General features: G+C 39.8%; 1 protein-coding gene across 6 annotated transcripts in view; it reads right to left on the reverse strand.

Moving 5' to 3' along the window:
* Window positions 1–15,695, reverse strand: part of pkp4 (plakophilin 4) — a 100,140-nt gene that overhangs the window by 36,726 nt on the left and 47,719 nt on the right. For 3 of the 6 annotated variants that reach the window (XM_085384962.1, XM_085384964.1, XM_085384963.1), the window contains exons 3-4: window positions 9,516–9,628; window positions 2,901–2,935 (exon numbers count right to left, since the gene is read on the reverse strand). In XM_085384962.1, coding sequence (XP_085241088.1) covers window positions 2,901–2,935; window positions 9,516–9,628 — 148 coding nt within the window. Of the gene's footprint in view, window positions 1–664; window positions 738–2,900; window positions 2,936–9,515; window positions 9,629–10,834; window positions 11,197–15,695 lie in introns of those variants that run through there. The other 3 variants (XM_085384965.1, XM_085384966.1, XM_085384968.1) reach the window with 2 other exon arrangements.

The raw sequence follows: 15,695 nt of genomic DNA on the forward strand, positions 1-15,695 counted from the left end.
AGAAATCTATTATAGTTATAGAAAACATCCATCCATGTACAGCCTTATATTTCTGTGTCTTCAAGGCATTGAGGAGGGGTGGAGTGTATTCAAGTGGACAGCTGGCCAGGTGCCTCTGTGATGATCTGACAATAACTGCTGGTTTCAAGCACTATTATTTCACTTTGCAGGGTGGTTGCATTTGCTGTTACATATCAGGCAGTGTCAAAGCTGTAGTGTTTGCCCATTTATTCTGTGATTTTATGCTGTAATAGCTTGTAAAACACACAGCACTGTATACTGATTTTTCCAAAACACATTAAAAATGTCACGGTTTGATATTGCACTTAAAAGTTGTTTATTCCCAATTTTTTGATCATGTTTTTGTTGACCAGCTAGAGCTATCCCACGAGTCTTGGACAATACAGCGTACAGCCAGGACTGATCTCTACAGCGATCAGCAATAACTTTATGTCTTTTGAAGAACTTGGGACTATGTTAGGCATACCTTCAAAGCATTTTTTAAAAGTATCTTCAACTGTGAAATTTTATACTGGCTGGGCCGTCTAATGACATGAATCTTCCCTCTCAATCTACCTTAGAAGATTTCTTTATGACACAAATTATACACAAAGAATCATTTCACAAAGTAATGCATGGTGAACAGATCTGACCAATGATTTACCCGAGAAAGAAGAGTTATAAGGAAGTTATTCTGGTGAATCGTGAATCTGGTGGTCGGCATGAAGCTGGACACTCTGGTGACAGTGGCAGAGAAAAGGACATTAAAGAAACTGATGGACATTATGGACAATGCTAGGCATCCTCTGCACACGGCCATTAACAACCAGAAGAGTCTGTTCAGTGACAGGTTGCTTCTCCCAAAGACAAGAACTAACAGACTTAAAAACTCCTTTGTCCCACACGCCATCAGACTGTTTAACTCCTCTCTGGAGGGGAGAGGGAGGGGAAACAGGAGGACAAAGGAGGGGGGAACAACTAAGCTGTAGTGCCTCTTCACCTCACTGTGCAATACCTTTTGTGCAATACTTTTGTTAATAGTCAACAGTGCAATAGACCTCAATACTTGAAATGTGCAATTCACTTGTATTTTTATTTTTTATTCCTATTTATTCTATTTATCCCCTTCGTATATTTTATTTATATTGTCTCTGTATTTATATATATATATGTGTGTGTGTGTGTGTGTGTGTGTGTGTGTGTGTGTGTGTGTGTGTATATATAATATTCTGTAACTCTAACTTCTGTCGGTGCTGTGCTTTTTTGGAAATCGAATTTCCCAGAGGAACCCACCCGAGGGATTAATAAAGTTCTATCTAATCTAATCTAATCTGAATCAGAAGTTTATTCGACAATAAATGTAATTGTCTGAATGGATCTCAGCTTCATTATATGTGGGAATGCATCCTGATACTCTTGTTCTTGGTAGAGAGTCTTGTATACATGTAATCAGATCACTGTATTAAAAAGTCAAACATGATACTGACATGTTGAACTGCCAGCATGAAGACAAATGCATGTTTGATAAAGAGAAGGGATCGAAACACAAACAGACAGACGAAGCACAGAAAAAGGAGAAAATCAGAATCAGAATCAGAATACTCCATTTCTGGGGTGCTTGCTCTCTTCTTGCAGATGTACGAGGTGCGACTGCACTGACTTTTCCTGAGGCTAAGACAGTTGTTTCTACAGTAACACTTCCCCTCCGATCTCTCAGTCGGTGGAGACGTACGATGGCTCACGAGGCCGATGAGCCTCAGAGAAAACTGTGGCCCATTACACTCTGTGCCACACATTTTGAGTTTAAGTCATTTAGATTGGACAAAGTACATCACCGCATCTGACTATCATTTATCATCCACAACACAATGAGAAATCAATACAAAGAAAAACAATGGCAGCGATTAGTACCCGACTCAGTTGTAACCCTAATGAAATGCATTCAGCATGGAAATTGGGACTCGGGCAGAAAAAGAGAAACCCGTGTGATATTTATATTCCCTCTGCATATGTACAAGGCTATCCCCCAAAGGCTCTTTTGATGGGATCGAAAACAAAAGATTAATGACCACTGCAGAAAGTCAGTCTTCCACTATGCAATTAATAAGCCATGAAAGACATTAGTAAATTTAATCCATTATCTGTTGTCGCCTAAACATCCTTGAAAGATGCGGGCTAAACAAACAGACCAACGGGGTCTTGAGAGAAAGTCTTCTGCTACCTGCCAATGATGGCGTTTCATCTGAGTGGGCAGAAATTGCTTAAGTAACTATTAAAACAAGAACATGCCTGGGGCTGTCAATTGCGCGGTTGAAAACACTTGTATTAGCACAGATTATGGTGGAAATGTAAAACATGTCTGTACTGCACACCATGCACACACACAAACACACAAAATGTACATTTTATCAAGTCTAGATACATGCACAGCCCTTGCTTTGCAAATGGAGAATTGAAAAGCACTTAGCTTAGCCGATATAACTCACTAACACTGCATAAACTGCATGTTGTTCTCTCAGGTTCTAACAGGTCCAACAAGAAAATAATCAGTTTTAAATAGAAAATATTTTTACTAAATACTTTTAGTTTGAAACCTTCAGAGAGCTTATCTGAATAATCCATGTATTGTAGTATGAACGTTAACCACAGCAGTCAGTGCCCTTGAGAAAGTAGGTGAGCCTCGTGGCCCGTAATGTTTTAGCACTGCGGCATGTGTAATTATTAACTAATTATTGACTAATTTCAGGTCTGGGTACAGACTCAAATGGGGGAGTGTTTGCTTCAATTCTTGATTACTCCTGCAAATACGCCGATATAAAAGACACCAAATATAAATGTAAACGGACACAGCGTAAAATGAGAAATTATTTTATGAGCAGCAATAGCATTTCAGTAATTACCTGCAGTTCTCCAAGGTAGGGACTTCTCAGATGAGCTGTGGGGGAGAAAACAAGAAAAAACAAAAACAACAGATGAAAAGGTGAATATATGCACTACGAACCAGAGACACCACAGTGGAAGATATGAGTGACATCATCTGGATGAGACACCTTGGAGCCTCATCTACTTGTGCCTTTTACAACAAGATTAGAGATGGTAATCAGTGCTTTTGAGATAAAACAGCTAGAGGTTCAAAGGATGCTGCCAAAGTGGAGCTGTTTGCATCTCAGATGAAATCTAAATGAGTCAGCTAGCATTTTGTTTGCACACTGCCATAAAAAAGAAAAAAATATATATATATACATACATATACACACACATGCAGGACTGGCAGCTGTTTTTCCACATTCATTTCATTCATTTAGTAAATATGCTAAGTCAACGGCCGAAGGATGGAATATAACCTGAAGGGAGCTGAAGCAGCACAGACACATGAGAAACTCTCTCTGAGTAAATCAAAAAGTAATCACATTGTATATTCACACCCTCTGTCTTTAAGCTCAATGTCCTGACATGCTGACATAATCCTGACATGAATACCAGTATTTATTCCAGTGGAGCCTGTATCCCACAGAGGTAGTCACCCTCCAGAGAGTAATGCAGGGGAATAATGATCCAGCCAGAGAGAAATCACAGTTTGGGTCCATTATTTGGGAATAACACAGACTGTACCAAGCAACAAAATCAGAAAGAATCCAGTGACAGTGTGCAGTAATATAAATGGTCTTATACCAATCAACTGCACTGAGCGTTTTTGGCATGAAAGGCATGACACAAGCTTCTAGTACAGTTAGCTTTAGTAGTAAACCCATTTGTCCTAGATGCGTCTGATGTTTGTAGGCTTTACTGTATATAGGAGGCCTTAATTTTCCTAAATTTCAATTTGTTTTCTTTTCCAGGTAGATGACTGAAAGCCTTTTTTCAAAAAATTATTATAATATATTTTGTTTATCCCAAGACTTAAACCAAAGGCTACTCAGTTTTAACTACTTAACTCTATTTAAAGAAAGAGGCCAGTTACAGTTCAGTGCAAATCCTCGATCATGATAGTCCTAAATCCTAACCTAGAGTTCTTATTACAATGCTGAAACTACAACATGATCTGAAACAAACTGAAAGCTAAATTATAGCAGGTAATTTTTTGTTTTAGAAAGCTTCAAATAACCAAAGTGTGGTTACAAAGCTAACTAAAATGTAAGAGACAATTCAAATAACATTGTAGCGAATGGAATGGACTCAAATGAATACAGCTAAGAAGAAAGAGCAGTGTGGAACAGATGAGCAAGTTATCAGGTACTAAATAGGACTCTAAACTTATTATTTTAAGTATGTGTGAACATCAAATCACTGATCAAAGGTAAAAACCACTCACTCTCCTGTTCTAGAGTTAGTTATTACAAGAAACAGAGGCCAAGCAGGAGACCTCGGAGCAGTGCATCAACCCCGTTCTTTTTCAGATCTTCCATTTGCCAATCATTAATATCAAGCAAAGTGTTGCCGCTATTTCTTCCCAGTTAAGGTGACACTAAATGAGCTTTAAGAAGCACTTTCTTAGAATTTTAATGAGCATGCAGGCAATTAAAAAGAGGAAGTTGGGCGAGCTGAGCTTCACTGAAGCATGGGAGATAAAGCAGAAGAATGGCTACCGTAACGATTATGCGCCACCCGTGCTGCATGCTGACCGGCAGGCAGAGCGAAGGCGCTGCTAAGTGAGAGTAAAAGTGCCAATGGTGATACACAACAGGCCTAACTGTGACATGACACTTTATTTCCCATCAGTCCTTTTGGCTAATGAAAGGCTGGCTGGGTGTGGAGGTTGCATCATCTAGTTAAGTTTGACAGAGGTGAAGTTTGATGGCCACCCCCTGTCTGCTTGTACAAATGAAGGCGGAGGCCAGCTCTGGAGGTGTCGCGAAATGTAATGACTCCAATCCGAACCCCTCAAGTGTGTTGTCACCTCTGCTGTTGTCCTGCTGTGCTATTGAGCCAATCAGTGTGACCTCAATGCTCGAGGCTAATCTCCATTCACTCGCAAATCCCGAGCCACAACCATATCATTCGTCTTCTTACTTGAAAGAAAAAAAAAAAGAAAGGTGTGAAAAGCAATGTTGTATGTTTTCTTTATAGGGTCCTAGGTGGTTTCAGTCTCTCAGTCTGATGTGTTTATATTTACATGTACATATACAGGCTTTAAAACATCATGCATTAGTCTTATGTTAGCATAAGACTATCTACAGCAGTAGATTTCAGGTGAAGATGAGTTGTCGGGCATCCATGATGGTGGGGGGGAAAAGGCACCCAGTCAAAAGAAAATGCAAGAGACTGAAAACAAATCAGAAAAAAAGCCCTGCACACTTAACTCGCAGAAAATTGAATTTAATGCTTTTTCAAACAGACATCACAAAGCTCAACCAAAACACTGATTGTGATCTGCATGATGAGAGCAGGGCTGGATGATTAGAGGCAAATATTTAGGTGGGACTTTGCCAACAGACACTGGGAATAAATTAAGTTTAAATAATAAAACGCATCCTAAACTGCAGACTTGGCTGTTTGCTAATAACATTGTTTCAAACTTCATTCAAACTCAATTAACTTGTTCAGAGGGTCAGACTACGCTGGCTAAATTTTAAGAATGTGCCCATACCAGGCATTTCTGCTTCTATCCATGTACCTTGTCTCACATTCAAATACTCTTGCAACTCTTTCCTACTGGAATAAATGGAAGATGGAAATCCTGATGTTTGGTAACAGAAAAGAAGGAAAAGCGGGAGGAAGGCTGGATCAGTCCTGCAGACAGATACATATTTTGCTGACTTTAGTTACCATATTTATGTGAATTTGTATCTTTTGTATTTTGTTAACATTTAGGGTTGCATTTTCTCTCTGTGCCTACACTTGTTCCCTCTGGATGCTCCACTTTCTGCCCACAGACTAAGCCAGCATTCCTTTTACCTTAATACAAAGGAAGTTGGACACTGGAACTGGTAGTGATGTCATACCCAACTTGACCATAATTCAGTAGCAGTCAGAAAAAAAGGCTTTGTTTTCTCTCCATATCATGGTAAACAAATTTTGCCATCAGTAGCAATACTTGGGTATGAACACAATGTACAGGTTAACTAGTGACACATGCACAATAGTTTTACAGTCTTAAAACCATTTTTGTTGCAGCTGCCATCTCGAATTGCAAAATCGAGGTTGGTGTGGCTACTCAGACTTCACCGAGCGGAAAGCCTGACACCACTTCAAATGGAAGGCAGCAGAAAAACAAACTTTTGAGTTCGACTAGTAATTCTGAATTGTACATGGGTGTGAATGTGAATCTTTTGTTTGTGTTAGGCCTGTGATTGACTGGTAAACCACCCAAAGATGTACTTCTTGCTCAAATTTGGCTGGGATAGCCTCTAGCGCCAGATGCCCCTGCTTTATTTAAGCATTTTCTTTTTTTAATTGATGGATGTTCTGTTGTGCTTGGCTCAGGTATGGCAACAAAATGTTGAGACAAACATGTAGATAGCACTAACAAAATGCAGCTGATGGATCCAAGCAATCCAGGTGGTGCTTGCATTTTTTTAAGAGCACAGGCATGTCAACATAAAGAGATCTCTGACAGTTTGGTTCAGAGAGCATATCAACCCAAAGACACTGCATACTGAACAGTTTGCAACAAATGCATGTTCCATTACATGCACAACACAGAATATGCCGCTAAAAGATAAAATGAGTGAATGGAAGGCCAGTAAAATGTCATAATTTGTGGGCAAGAGAAGTGCAAACAGCAGCATTAGCAATGTGAAAAAAAGAAAGATTTCTAAAGCGGTAAAGAGGTATCCGAGTTGTATCTGAGGCAAGATAAGTAGGTGACTAATAGCTATGAAGACAGAAACAGCATACTACTATCGTAGCAAATACACGGAAAGCCTTAAGTCCCAAGCTGACAGTCCTAACAACCGAGGTATAGGGCAAGCCTCATTAAAATCAAACCACAGCAACAACCTGTGTCTGCCAATTCAGTCGAGTTTTTTCTTGTGATGCTTTTTAAGTGACACTTAGCCTACAACGAGACGACTGCATGTCCAACATTGCCTGGGATTTTGGTATTTGGCTCATTTAATCCACCAACTACTCTGAAAAACACTTTGTTTTGCAAGCCAAATGTCACTTATGGACCAGTGGATCAAGACAATGAGCTGAAAGCTACACAAAACAGATTTGGGTGATATTTTCATTGTGTCTAGCACACACAAGATTTGATATTTTAGGGAATAATTAGGTTGAGTAAACAAAGACTGCTCTGTCCTTAAGCTTTATTCCCAAAATTAATTTTGATATATGAATCATTTTATAAATATTCCCTTGTGTGGACGAATAAAGAACAACCATAGTGTGGTTGGACTCATTAAAACTGTGCTCCAAACAACATTTTTCTGAAAGAGGAAATTAAAGTAATTACTGGGGCTGTGTATAATTCAGAGAGCTGTTGTCCACACCTCTTTGGCAGCACTTAAAGCCGCTGTATATCTGCACCCCTCTAAAAAAGGGACAAAGGGGAAATGGACACTTACTGAGCAGTGCTGGTAGGTGAGTGCTTTTTAGAGTTATGCAGGCTAGAGTGCAAGAATGCACTAAGGGCATAGGGCTTATTATCAGAAAGCCAGAAAAGTTCAGAGAGCCATTAAAGCTACTTTTGAAACAAAGTGTCATGTATCCAGATATATCCCAATTGTGTTACGGCCCATTTGAGAGTGAATGTAGCAACATGCCATCAGAATTTATATTCACTGACCACTTGTGAAGAAAATAGCTCGCCCCCCACTCATAAAAAGCACTATACAGAAGGATGTAGTATGTAAGAGATTTAAGCTATTAGATAAACATAGATAAGGGTAGGGTGGAACCTTACACTAGAGCTACAACTCCTGTCATCCTTACATGCCCATCTAGAGGGCATAGTATGGTGCAAGATGTTTAAGGAGAGGCAGCAGCAGCTCTGGTGTTTCATGCATGTAGATGTATCAGAAGCTTGAAGAACCACCTGTAGCAGCAATAATTAGAAGTAGTTGTTTCTTTTTGGTTATATGATGAAGATTAAAAAAAGTAAAAATACATGTGTTTACAGGAGTACAGTGCAACAAAAAGATGACTGTACCTTAGCTCTGACCACATGATCCAAACAACATAATGAGTAAATAGCACTTTTCTGTCATTTCTGATCACTCAGGCCACTTTGACACTATTCGTGCAGGACTCTTAGCATTTCTCCTCGGCACACACGCTCATTAGTTTGAATTTGGGGTTCAATGCGTTGCCTAAATACACACTTGTAGGAGCCGGGAATCTAACCACCGATCTTTCAAGTGCAAAGACAGTTTACATAATTTGTGATCTCATCATTATTTTTATAGCGGCACTCAGGAATCAAACCTTACAAAGAGACATAATGCTTAGGACTAAACCAGACAGAGTACAGCTCGGTTAACTGCAAGTAAAATACTCGTAGTATAGCAGTATGCCGTTTCAGTAAACCAGACATTCAAAGAAAATGAAAGACACAAATAACTCCCATCATAACTCACAAATTCTCTTACTCTCATTTCAGCTTAAGATACTAAAAGTGCAACTATAACAGGATTCATGTTTACGATGCATGAACTTTTACCATTGTCACGGAAACCTCGGTACAAATCAGTTTTGAAGTGCTTCATTTTTAGTTTTAATTTAAAAAAAAAAAACAACAACAAAAAAAACTCGCCATCAAAAACAGAACATTAAAAAACAAACAGTAATACAACTTTAATTATCAAGCGTTTACACCAATTATTGTTTCTCTCAAACAGGAATAATTTAGTCATAGTCCTGTGTTTGTGACAGTAACATTTACAGTTACGTTACGTGACAAAGCCCTAAAAACAATAATAAACATACTGTGCAAGTATTTTGGTTTGTGCATTTGCAACTGTTACTGCTCATTGCCTCTTTTGTTTCTGTCGCTGCAGAAGGTTTGTTGTTTACATATGACAGAAGAGGACCATGGATGCATTTTACAGCAGAAGACAATAAGACTGCTGTTAAAACTTCGTTGCAGCTGCCTTGTGAGGCTGTTGAGATATTTCAACGTTATATCGAGCCTTACAAATGAACCTGACATGTGTGAGCCACAGCAGACAGGACAGAATGTGCGGTCACTGAGGTGTGATGATCAGGCAACCTAGTGTCTTTGCTGATGAAGTGGGAACGCGCTCACAGAGCCAAGTCACTCACAGCAATGCGTCGCTGAGAAAACAACACCTCACGATCATGCGTGCTCACACATATAAATGCATACATACATACGCATGCACATGCAAGGAGTGATTCTGTTCATCTCAGATTAAAGCACAAGACGGAGAAATATTTTAGATTCATAGTCCAATCACTGAGCATCATTGAGCATACTGGGATGCTCCATCACAATGCTATAATGCCATAAGGTTATACCACAGAGTATGGCCACTGCTGTGAAGGATAGAAAAGCCATGTGTTGGACTGTGGCTTCCTCCGTGTGTGTGTGTGTGTGTCTCTCTTCTCATTACCTGCTGCTACCAGCGCCTGGTGACTCAGCTCCGAGTCTGCATCTTTCCAGCTGATTGGCCACAATCTGCCTCTCCACTTCCAGCTCCCTGGTTAGCCGCTCAAACTGAAGCTCCTGCACATAAACACAATAAAGACAGTCGGGGGACCAAGGGTCAGAAATACATTCTCGCTCAAAAGAAATATGGACTTCGATTGGCAAATATGAAAAATATGAAGTCAATATGGGAGGGGAAAGTTAACAGTTGGCAGCCTGCTCCATGTCATTGTGGTTCATCACTGTGCATAGGTTAATGATGAGATTACAGAGATCTCCTTAGAGAGACGCAATCACGAATATTTCATTTTCCAAGCATTGAAGAGAACACACAATAGCTAGAAAACAAGCTGCTTCTTTCTTACTATAATGATAACAGCACGTGTATGTAAATAGTCCCATCTATTCCTTAACAGCTGAATTAAACCTTCCACCAACATCTTCACACATACAGCGATTATTAATATCTTTAGGTTTTTAAAAGCTATTTATTATAAATTCAAATTCTTTTGGTTTTTGTAAATATATTCATTTCATCATGTCCACCCAAATGCAATGTTGCATTCTCTGTAACTGTAAACAGCCAAGGTTTTGTCATCTGACTGCATAGATTGGTTTAACAAGATATTAAAAATAACCAGATAAATTAGCCGACCATGTCTATGCCATATGTGAGCAAAGTGAAGAGCACCACAGGCATTAATTAATAAACATAAAGGCCTCATTTTAAGGTAATAAAACAGTAATCTTTATTAATGAAGTGATTATGCACTTACAAAAAACATTACTGTGATTATTGTTTTCTATGTCTTTCAACAGATCCCTATTATTTTTACACACTGTAGGCAGTAAGTCCCAAACAGTTAATGCAACTATTTTATCAAACTCCTTACATGTCGACTGTTTTACTTGAAATCCTCTGTGATGATGTCAAGAGCCAAAATTAGAAATATTGTCCCCTGTCCAAAAACGTATGGAACAAACTGTATGTACTTGGAGCCTACACAGCAATGCAATTTTCCAAGCCCACACAGACAGACAAGCACCACTTCAATAGGTGATATTTGGCCTAGGTGACACTGTTCCTATGGGAGTTGAGGAGAAATCAGCATTTGACTAATTATCTAGCCTGAACAAGGCCATTGCTTGCACAGATCTCTAGCTCCAAGCACTGCATCATGACAGTCATAAGACACACACAAGGTCTTTGGTACAGACTAAATAACTGCACACATACACCCATTTGCATATTTTGGGTTGGTTTTTTTTTGGTTTTGTACTCACCACACTGCTAGGATAGCAGCAGAGCCTACACTTGCTTTTTTCTTCCAAGAGACCTCAGTTAACATAACTCAGTATATGAATAGGACAATCGTTCCCTCGCTATCCTTAAAAGCTTGTTGCAGTTTCTGCATACATGCGTACGCTAGAACCTCTTTGGGTCCGAATGACATCGACGAGGATCTTTGTGGACAATCCGTGTGTCTGCCAATTCTTTGTAACCACACAATGGACCAACAACTACGCCTTTCAGGTGAAACCGAAGCAGACTTCACTGAAATACAACAGGAATAACACTTGGCTTTGGGGTCCGCAATGTCCGTGTCCTTAGAGTGTAATCCTTTCCTTAGCCATTCCAGTAATGCGCACAACCACGGTCAGTTTTATTCGCAGCCAGCTAAATCTACACACGAACACATTACCTGCCTATCACCTCCTTTTGTGACCTGACTGAGGAAATTTAGTCAGTTTAAAGCACCAAGACCAGCCTACTTTTCACACCTACTCTGCGTGTTCCCTGGGGGTGAACTGAAACTTCCCTCTACATTGTAGACATGTTCTGCCCACCCCTCCCCCAAACTATTACTTTGTACTCTCCACTGCTCACCTCTTTCCTGAAATCTACCTCAGTTGCAGATATGTGAAGCTTGACTTCAGTGAGAGAGAGTAAGCGGGTAGGAAAGCTGTTATGTTCTACTTCCTTGTGGAACCCTTATTTGTAAAGCACTTCAAACACAACACAGTTGATCCAAAGTGCTTTCAAGGCTCACAAAAGAAGAAAAAAAGGAAAAATGGAAAAGAAAATAATGGAGGTAAAAATGCAGACAGTAAAAGTATTAGCAGCAGTGATAGAGGCACATGGTTACACACAACACTAAGTTAAAAAAAAAGAAAAGAAATCCAGCTACAAAACCAGAGCTACTTATCTGAAGTCAAAGGCTGAGGGGTAAACAAAAAGTAAATGCATGATTTAGATTTTTAAAATATATACTGGCAGTTCTATAAACTAAACAATCATGTTTTGTCACTCATCTCTGATTAAATTTCACTTTGTCTGGTATTCATATTTTAAATTTGATTGGCTCTTGACTGTCATTGCTGAGACTCAAGTTGCAGATTAGATTGTGTCTTTTTATATTATACTAATCATTTATTTGCCTAGCACAGGCGGACTTTTGTAGGAAGACTCTCCAGGAACAAAACAAAAACAATCACGTCATCGTCTCCTCGTTACTGGTACAAGCATATGCCTACAAGCTTGCAGAGCGCACATACAGCAAAGCAGGACGGAAACAGGGTGGCCACAGCAACACTTTACTTAGAGGAAGAAATGAGCCATCAATCCTTTCTGTGACACATAACCCCTACTGAGAGATTTAGTCGCATGAAAATTGCCAATTTCAACCCTTCATCCCAACCAGTCACTCCCGTTTCCATTCTCAGTTTTCTTGTGACAGATGGAGCTAAGTGTAAGCAGTCAAAATACAAATATTGAAATGAATTTCTGAACTAGACATACGCAGATTGTCAACGGGTTTGATACATTCTGACACAACATTCATTTTAAGAAGTTAGCTGTTACAAAATAGCTACTGATAAAAAAAATAAAATGCACACAGAGCGCGAAGGTTACCAACAATACAGGCCGTTCTCTCATTCAAGCCCCAGGACTGAACACCATTCAGACCAACACGGCAAAACCAAAACTGGGGGTGGGTCCACTGCATGGGTCAACTCTCGTCAGTCACCCTCATCTCGACCATGGTTGAAAGAGGTTGGTACAGTACCCAGCACCGCAATCGAGAGGGAAAAAATTAATTAAACTAGCGTTTAAATGTCAAGTGGTTCACTGCAGATTGAACACGTGCTGCATCTGCAGTCTGGAGGTGGTATAAGTGATCACCAATGTGGCAGAGGGCTAGTTTATATAAGAAGAATTTTCAGAGGAAACAAGTAGTAAGAGTTAAGAGAAGGATACTGAATGCTAGTGACAACTGTGTGAGTCACAAGCAGAGAGAGAAAAAGGTGCAGTGATTCAAACAGAGCCCCATTCCTTCTGATACAAATCTTGAATTACTCTGGTGTGAGTATGGCACCTGTGCACAGGAAAGAGAACATAAGGTGACAGTGACATTTATAGGGGAGATAATTCATATGGACACACAAATATATTCATCAGCCACCTCGCTAAAACCCCACTGGACCACCTTTTGCTTTTAGAGCTGCCTTAATTCTTCACAGCATAGATTCAACAAGCTTTTGGAAACATTTCTCAAGAGATTTCAAGGAAATCCACATTGGCCTGATAGCTTCACACAGTTGCTGCTGATTTTTCGGTTGCACATCCATGATGCGAATCTCCTGTTTCACCACATCCCAAAAGTGCTCTGCTGGATTGAGATCTGGTGCCTGTGGAGGTCATTTGGGTATAGTGCCCATTATGGTACTGGAAGCAGCAATCAGTAGATGGGAACATTGTGGTCACAAAAAGATGGACAAAGCCAGAATATTCAGGTAGGCTGTGGCATTTAAACAATGCTCAGCTAGTACTAAAGGGCCCAAAATCTCCCACACATTTATGCACTCACCAGTAGTCTATACTCCAAATTCTGACACTATCATCTGAATATTGCAGTATAAATCGAGACTCATCAGGCAAGAAAACATTTTTCCAATTTGCTGTCCCAATTTTGGGCAACTTATAGCCTCAGTTTCCTCTTCTTAGCTGAAAGGAGCACCACCTGGTTTGATCATTTGCTGCAGTGGTGCATGCCCTTCAAGGTTTGATGTATTGTACGTTTATAGATCCTCATCAGCATATCTTGGTTGTAAAGAGTGTTAGAGTTAATTTGCCTTTCCCTTAGTTTGAAGCAGTTTGGTCATTTTCCTCAGCTGTGGCATCAAAAGCCATTTTCACCCAAAGAAATGATGCTGAGAAATCCCATTAGATCAGCAGTTTTGGACCAACCCAGCTAGCACCAATAACCACGCTATGTTTAAGGTCAATTAAATCACCTTTACTCTGCATTCTAATTAAACTTTATCAGGTCTTTTTTTACCACATATACATGCCTAAATGAACCGTATTGTTACCATGTGATGATGTGGCAAATTAGATATTAAATACTGCTATTAAGCAGGTAAAAAAGGTCTACCTCATAAAGAGCATGGTGAGTCTGTATAAAACATCGAGGTGACAGGACCGTTCATATATTTAAAGCGCACACTCCCACTAGCAGTGATAGTCTGGGAGCATTGGGTCAAGGCCTGGCTTGATACAGTCAAATATAAATGAGACTAATACATAGACATATGTGCAATTTCATCCATGTATAAACCTAAATTACAAAACAATAATCTTGCATGGGTATAGCTTGAGTTATGAATGTTTTATGCTTCCTTTGGCAGATGCTTATGGATAAGACTCAAACATATGGTGAGAAACACACACCAAACTGTTTTGTTTACTGCCTGAACGAAGAGTGATTTGAGAGATTTCCTGCTCCTGCAAATGTCACTCTTCTTGGCCCAGCAGTTCTATGCCTTCTTTCTCCTAAGCTCATAATCCAATTGTTTTATTTGGCAACGTGCGTCCTTCTCGAGTCCAGCAACTTCATCTCAGGCTGCAAAGTTTTTTATTATACATTGGCACGTGTAAGCAAAACAGACACAGTTGTGTCTTTTTAAATACTTCACAGAAACTGGCTGCTCTTTAATCCCACTGATGAATTGGTCTATGATCTTGATCAGGCACAGCACAGAGAGACATCTGCTGCAGCCATAAGGCTGTCACTATTGATATTCAGAGTTTCTCCCAGCCTATAGTAGGTGGACACACTGCCTGCAAGCCCACCCCAACCCTGTTGTTTTCTTACTATGGAGAAGCATGGAGACAGTCCAAAGTTTCCAGCTTGGAGCTCTGTCTTCCAGGTATTTTCTCCTGTTTGACAACTTAATTTATGGTACTGAGTGAATCTCCGTAGAGCTTACGCCTATGCCGTGGGCGATGTCGTTGTTTGCATTCATGCTTTTGCGCTGTGATCTCTGCATTGCTCTGCTGTTATGAGTGAAACCGAGCTGATCGTGTTGAATTTGGATCTAATAAATCTTGAACAAAGCGTTAAGTTTTTTCAGGGACGCGGCAAGAACTCAGAGCTGAGTCCATACACGACTGCCAGAGCTATGAAAATAAGAAAATCTGAATATGCCTGAGGCAGCACTGCTATTGCATTAGCAATGTGAGCAAGCTAGATACAATTGCAACCCATTACTTTTTGTTATTCTCTTTGTGCTAATCAATATACTGTGCTTACATGACATATTATTATAAATACACTTATCAGTGCTGTTAAGATCTGCTACACAGTGAATCAATGCAATGTTTCTAGGACACTGCACATCAGGTTACCATGCATGTTACAGTGTAGGTTACAGTGCTTTTCTTGCACACTGTTATGACTGTAGATAGATACGACAATCCAATGATCCAATAATCAATTCAAGACGGATATATAAATAGTCAGGCATTAAAACAACAAGGCATCATTCTTGTCATGCTGAGAGAATGGCCTCTCAGTTGGCACCAAGGATTGCTGCCATAAATGCCTCTTTATTATCACATCCTCAGGCTCTCCTTAGCAAAAAAGTGTTTTAGAGCTTTCATTTTCTTGCACACATTTCAATAGACTTTCCCCTATCCTGTACGAGTCATTAAGGCTATTATGAACATGACTTCAGTGCGTCTATAATTACCTTGTTATAACAAAGGGCTGTGTGCCAAAATGGGACCCATGGTCTGATGAAAAAAAAAAGGGACAAGGATCAGTCTCATAAGTGGGGCTCATATGAGCCAGAGAGAGCGAGG

Source organism: Rhamphochromis longiceps, linkage group LG16 (assembly GCF_057381845.1).
Source record: "Rhamphochromis longiceps isolate RC_006_pf linkage group LG16, R_longiceps_female_GT1.1, whole genome shotgun sequence".
In the NCBI taxonomy this organism is placed as follows: domain Eukaryota; kingdom Metazoa; phylum Chordata; class Actinopteri; order Cichliformes; family Cichlidae; genus Rhamphochromis; species Rhamphochromis longiceps.